Genomic DNA, 6,000 nt, shown 5'->3' on the forward strand with positions numbered 1-6,000 from the left:
AGAGACACTGAAAATACTTTCCTTCAATTGGGTCGTTGGTGGGCCATCATATTCATTGCTTCCTACGCTATGCTGTTTTTGGACTCATAATTGGGCTTATTTGAATTTAGTTCTCTTAATTTGAATTATTGGGTCTATTGATATCCATCTCTAATATTTTACACTGTAAATATTTTAGCAAAATTCGAAAATAAAAGCTTTATTTTGACCCAAAAAACTCTACAAAACCGGTTGTGTCGGAGTCGGAAGAGATCGAATTAAACCACTTCTTTCTCAAATCATACCTATCTTGGATCGGCCAACCAAGAACCAAGAATTAGAAAATATTCACGACAAGATTCCTCTACCTATTTTTCTATAAAAACATTCTTATACATTGTTTGAACATTCACCATATATTGTAAGCTTCTCATCATTCGATCATGCACTCAAAATATACGTCGCTTAACACTTTGAATTTAGATAATTTCATTGAAAAACAAGTAACGTTTTCTCATGTACTGAAATCTAGACAAAATAAAGTAGCACGACATTCCTTTTACACATTCCTCAATTGAATTTGAAATCAATATGGTTTAATTCCAATATAATTGCCCGAAGGGTCATAGTTACACACAATAATACTTGCACCATTGGCACACATACCCTTACCACAACCGAGCAGAGCCACGCCACACGACCTGCGTGTAGTGCCCACAAGCTGAACCGTGGCAAGAGTTTGAGTAATAATCCTAATACGACTTTTCATCTATCCACATCGCAACAGCCTGAGCTGCTGACATGTCTCCACTGCCCGTTGCAAGGTTCTCTCCATATGGTCCAGAGGAATGCTCGAGGCTGCATGGACCGGCTGCTAGTTGGTTTGCGTAGTCCTGAGCCACAGTGGCTAGGCCTAAGTCCCATCTTAGAGGCTTGACTCTTACCAAGGCTCGGGCTACATTGTGTGGTCTAAGGTAGCTGTCAGGAGAGTCATGGGACTGCGAATACTGAGAATATTCTGCGAAAGAAACATCGATTTGAGTCAAGTAGTTGATGAGAAGTAAGACAAGAAAGGATTCTATAGAGACCTTACGAAACATTTTCAATGGTTGATGAGAAGTCAAGTAGTTCCTTGTGTTTTGTGATGCTACTTATAGAAAGTGTACAAAATTACATGTATATAAATGATAGTTTATGGCCTAGTTGTCGACGTTTTCAAGTAAGTTTGACTAGAACTTATATTTAAACAGTTTCCAAACATTGTGAAATAATGTACGCACGGTATTTAGGGGTTTAGGTGTCCATAGAGCTTATAGTGATGACTGTCACCGTATCAAGGACGGCTAAAGATGATGGAACAATATCTTCATAATTATTAGTTTCTTCTGTGCATTAGAGATGGAAAAGCTAATGACTTGTATTTTTGGCTTAACTGTTTCTTCAATTTACCGCCTATGTCTCGAATAGCTAAGGTTATGGGATCATTATGGTTCGGCCACAACTAGATATTTAGAAAAAAAAAGAAAAATGAGAAAGAGAAAGTATATAGTTTAAAAATATATTATAGCATGTATATATAGTCTATAGTACGTAAATCAAGTCTAGAACTACAAAGGTATGATTTCTATAGCATATAAATCAAATCTCAAAATTGGTTAAATGATTCTAAAAACCAACACCATAAACTATTTAGTAAGAATCTTGATTTGAAGTAAGGATAGTATATGAGTTAGAGTCTTTCCGTTGAACATGAAAGGATCCAAAGGAACCAATTGCTCCAATACCCTTATATTTCATTCCTTAATATTTAATGGGCTCGTTTTTGTTTTAAATTTTATATGGCAAACGAAAAATCATAAAATTAAACTGGAAACGTGAGTATTTTTTATTTGATTTATAGAATTTGAAAAAAAATATTTCAAAAATCGAAAAACTGTTTTTTCATATTTTCGCGAAAATCATCAAAATATGATTAAAATGATTTTAATTTTTTTTTCTAAATTTGAAAGGTATATAATTCAAATCTTTGCTAATGGGTTCACTAATCCATAGGGGAGGTTAGAGTTTAGTTTTGATGAGAGGAGAGGATTTGATTTAGTAATTTGGGTTTTGATCAAAAATAAAATTATTAGAAAATGACACAAGAGAACAACCAAGTCCATATGAAATTGACTCTGATGAAAGAGGGCAGTCAAACTCATGATCCGATCCAAAGGCACTTTCCTAAATTTCAGGTATACAAGGGATTTTGAAGGAAAAAAAATGAAATACAAGTTGTAATTTTCTTATTAATTACAAAATATTAAATGTAAGGTATAAAACCCTAACTGTATGTGCTCTAACACATGTATATTCATACAACTCTAACACATGTATATTCACACAAGACAGATATTTTCATATATCACACAAAGCAAGTGCAAGCCGCAGCATTGCATTTTTCTTATTCCATTATAAAATCCACACATATATATGGTACAAAAGCGGACTGACCCAGACGAAACATTATAAGCTGATAATGAAGATTGGTACAACTTAACAACATAGAAACAATAGTACACACATGTATATATAACATACTTTTGAAACTTTCAGACTTAGATACTATTTTTAGTAAGGCCACTCGCCCACAAAATTACCTCGAGGATCATAATTGCAAGTAATGAAGGTTTGACCGTTGTCGCATCTCACTTTTGCACATCCCATCCTCACCGAGTTTTTCCACACGATCTGAGTATAGTGACCACACTGTTTTCCCGAGGCACATGTGTTGGAACCATAATCGTAGTCAGCCTGCTCGTTCACCCACATGTTGACTGCTTCAACGCCTGACATGTCACCACCGCTCCGGGCAATGTTCTCTCCATAGGGCCCACTCGAGTGTTCCAAGGCGCAGTCACCTCCACGCCGGTTTGCGTAGTCGCGAGCATATGCAGCCACCGTCTCATCCCAGCTTAAAGGATCCACCCCAACCGCTGCTCGTGCTTGGTTGTGAGCGGCCAAAAAGTCTTGTGGGCTGTCTTGGGCTCTTAAGCGAACAATGAAAGCTAGAAAAATGGTTGTGGCTAGGATTAGGTTTCGAGATTGGTTAAAGGTATTCATATTGTTTCTTTTTTTGACTATTAGATTATTTGAGTTTTTGTGGATCAGAAGTGAAGACTGAGGCGAAGTTATATAGTAGTTGGCATGGATACTTGTTGAATGTTTTTAGTTGGTTTCCAAATTAATCACTTGTAATTTTATATTGTTAACTGTTTTACCACGAAATATAAACAATTTACAAACTTGGAATTAGAAAAGTATGCGCCTTTGGTCTATTATAGTTGGCCAATCGATTAAGAATATGTATCTATACGACTATACATATATAGGAAGTTCAGAGTAATTGGACATTATCTAGAAAATTTAGCTTGTTAATTTCGAGTTTAAATATTTGTTGATAATGCTTTATATTTGCAGATGGTTCGTTAAATCCATCTAACACTAGTTCATGAAATTCATTTTAAATATACATTTAATGTATTCTTGTGTTTTCGGAGATTCTGGTTATAACGTTGTGGATGATAATTTTTTATGTTTACCATATTGATGGCGAGTCAAATTAATAAGACTAGAAAATGACGTAAAATATTCAGGAGGAACATGAAACGGTAGATATGCTGATCATTCGATTTTTTTTTATTAATATTGAGGAGAAATGAAGATATTCTTAAATTAGATGTATAGTTGGAGTTTCACTTCTCTGACTTTGTATCTTCCGATCTATGATGGCCAGACAATTTTTACAGCCATCACGAATATTTTTATTTAACTTGTGAGGATGGGTGTTCATTATCTTATATACCTGTGAACTCATATGTCTGTATATATGTCTAAAATGTTTGGCCATCATACATAGATCTTAAGATACAAAGTCAGATAAGTGAAACTCTAACAACTATGCATCTAATTTAAGAGTTTCCTCAGTTCTCCTAAGTATTAATAAAAAAAATCTAATAATCAACATATGCTAACGTTTCATTTTTCTCCTCGATAATTTAACGTCATTTTCTAGTTTTGTTTATTTGTCTCGCAATTATCACCGTAAACATAAAAAGTTACCATCCACAACGTATAGATAACCAGAATCTCCAAAAACACAAGAATACATTATATCTGGAAATTCAAAGCATCATCAACACAAGTTAAATTCGAATTTCAGTACATGTTCTAGAGAGATTTATGTCCAACTATCTGAACTTCCAAATATATCTTCTTAATCAATTCGCCAACTATGACAAACCGAGGGCGCATACTTTTCTAATTACTAGGTTGTAAATTGTTTATATTTAGTGGTAAATCGGTTAGCAATATAATATTACAAGTGATTAATTTAAAAAATTAAAACGTTCAACAAGTAACCATGCCAATTACTATATAACTTTGCTACATCTTCACTTCTAATCCACAAAAAAAACTTAAAAACTTTAATCGTCAAAAAGAAACAAGATGAAACTCTTTAACCAATCTCGAAACCTAATCCTAGCCACAACCATTTTCCTAGCTTTCATTGTTCGCTTAAGAGCCCAAGACAGCCCACAAGACTTTTTGGCCGCTCACAACCAAGCACGAGCAGCGGTTGGGGTGAATCCTTTAAGGTGGGACGAGAGGGTGGCTGGATCCTTCATCGTCATAACGTAAAAACAAATATTTGAGAAGATATCGGAGATAAGTGAGGAGTTGATAAAATTTGTGAGAGAAGTTAATGTGAGAATGATAAAAATCATGGTACGTATTTATAGAAGGTGGTTCCGACGAAGTAGCTTGCTCGGGTTTTACTCAGAAATCAGCGTATTGAATTTTAACCGGGAAATTCGGTGAATTTCAATTTGTAGGCGGGAGAGTAAATTATGGGATAAGAGAATTTTCAGACGCCCCATTCCTCGGTAACTTCCAATTAAATTCCGAGACGTCTCATCCGTTAGTATAAATTGTGAACCTTCCGGCATCATTTTCACAGAAGTTCACGAGAATATTCACTCGTCGGAAAAGTCCGACCTGCTTCCAACAAAACCAACTTGTTATCGTTATGGTCTCGGTCAATCGTCGGGAACTTTCCGAGAACTGCATTTTTCAAAAATAATAGTCGGAGTATATGATGTTTCTTGTAGTGTAGTGATGATATCAACTAGTATTCAAGGAATCATCTGAAATTTCAAAGCATCATCAACACAATTTAAATTCGAATTTCAATAGCTACCACATATTCTAGAGAGATTTATGTCCAATTATCTGGCTTCATAATATATCTTCTTAATCAATTTGCCAACTATAATAGACCGGGCGCTTACTTTTCTAATTACTAGTTTGTAAATTGTTTATATTTCGTGGTAAATAAATTACAAGTGATTAATTTGGAAAACTAAAAACGTTCAACAAGTATCCATGCCAGCTACTATATAACTTCGCTTCAATCTTCACTTCTGATCCACAAAAACTCAAATACTCTAATCGTAAAAACGAAACGAGATGAATATCTTTAACCAATCTCGAAACCTAATCCTAGCCACAACCATTTTCCTAGTTTTCATTGTTCCCCTAAGAGCCCAAGATAGCCCACAAGACTTCCTGGCCTCTCACAACCAAGCACGAGCAGCGGTTGGGGTGGATCCTTTAACGTGGGACGAGAGGGTGGCTGCATATGCTCGTGACTACGCAAACCAGCGTAGAGGTGACTGCGCCTTGGAACACTCAAGTGGGCCCTATGGAGAGAACATCGCCTGGAGCAGTGGTGACATGTCAGGTGTTGAAGCAGTTAACATGTGGGTGAACGAGCAGGCTGACTACGATTACGGTTCCAACACATGTGCCTCAGGAAAACAGTGCGGCCATTATACTCAGATCGTCTGGAAAAACTCGGTGAGGATGGGATGTGCAAAAGTGAGATGCGACAATGGTCAAACCTTCATTACTTGCAACTATGATCCTCGAGGTAACATTGTGGGCGAGTGGCCTTACTAAAAAGAGTAGTCCCGTCCCGTT

At 36.0% G+C, this 6,000-nt stretch overlaps 2 protein-coding genes and 1 pseudogene across 2 annotated transcripts; 1 reads left to right on the plus strand and 2 right to left on the minus strand.

The window, feature by feature from the left end:
* Positions 1 to 565: 565 nt before the first annotated feature.
* LOC108853345 (pathogenesis-related protein 1-like) lies at positions 566 to 1,079 on the minus strand (annotated as a pseudogene).
* A 1,369-nt stretch (positions 1,080 to 2,448) lies between these two features.
* Positions 2,449 to 3,144, minus strand: LOC108852772 (pathogenesis-related protein 1). The gene has a single exon (XM_018626254.2). The coding sequence runs from the start codon at positions 3,079 to 3,081 to the stop codon at positions 2,590 to 2,592; it is 492 nt and encodes a 163-aa protein (XP_018481756.1). The 5' UTR covers positions 3,082 to 3,144; the 3' UTR covers positions 2,449 to 2,589.
* Positions 3,145 to 5,436: 2,292 nt separating this feature from the next.
* LOC108852354 (pathogenesis-related protein 1) lies at positions 5,437 to 6,000 on the plus strand (the record flags this gene model as incomplete). Its single annotated transcript, XM_018625849.2, is given in 1 exon segment — positions 5,437 to 6,000. A coding segment is annotated over 1 exon segment (492 nt). The 5' UTR covers positions 5,437 to 5,487.

Source organism: Raphanus sativus, unplaced genomic scaffold (genome assembly GCF_000801105.2).
Source record: "Raphanus sativus cultivar WK10039 unplaced genomic scaffold, ASM80110v3 Scaffold0160, whole genome shotgun sequence".
Classification (NCBI taxonomy): Eukaryota; Viridiplantae; Streptophyta; class Magnoliopsida; order Brassicales; family Brassicaceae; genus Raphanus; species Raphanus sativus.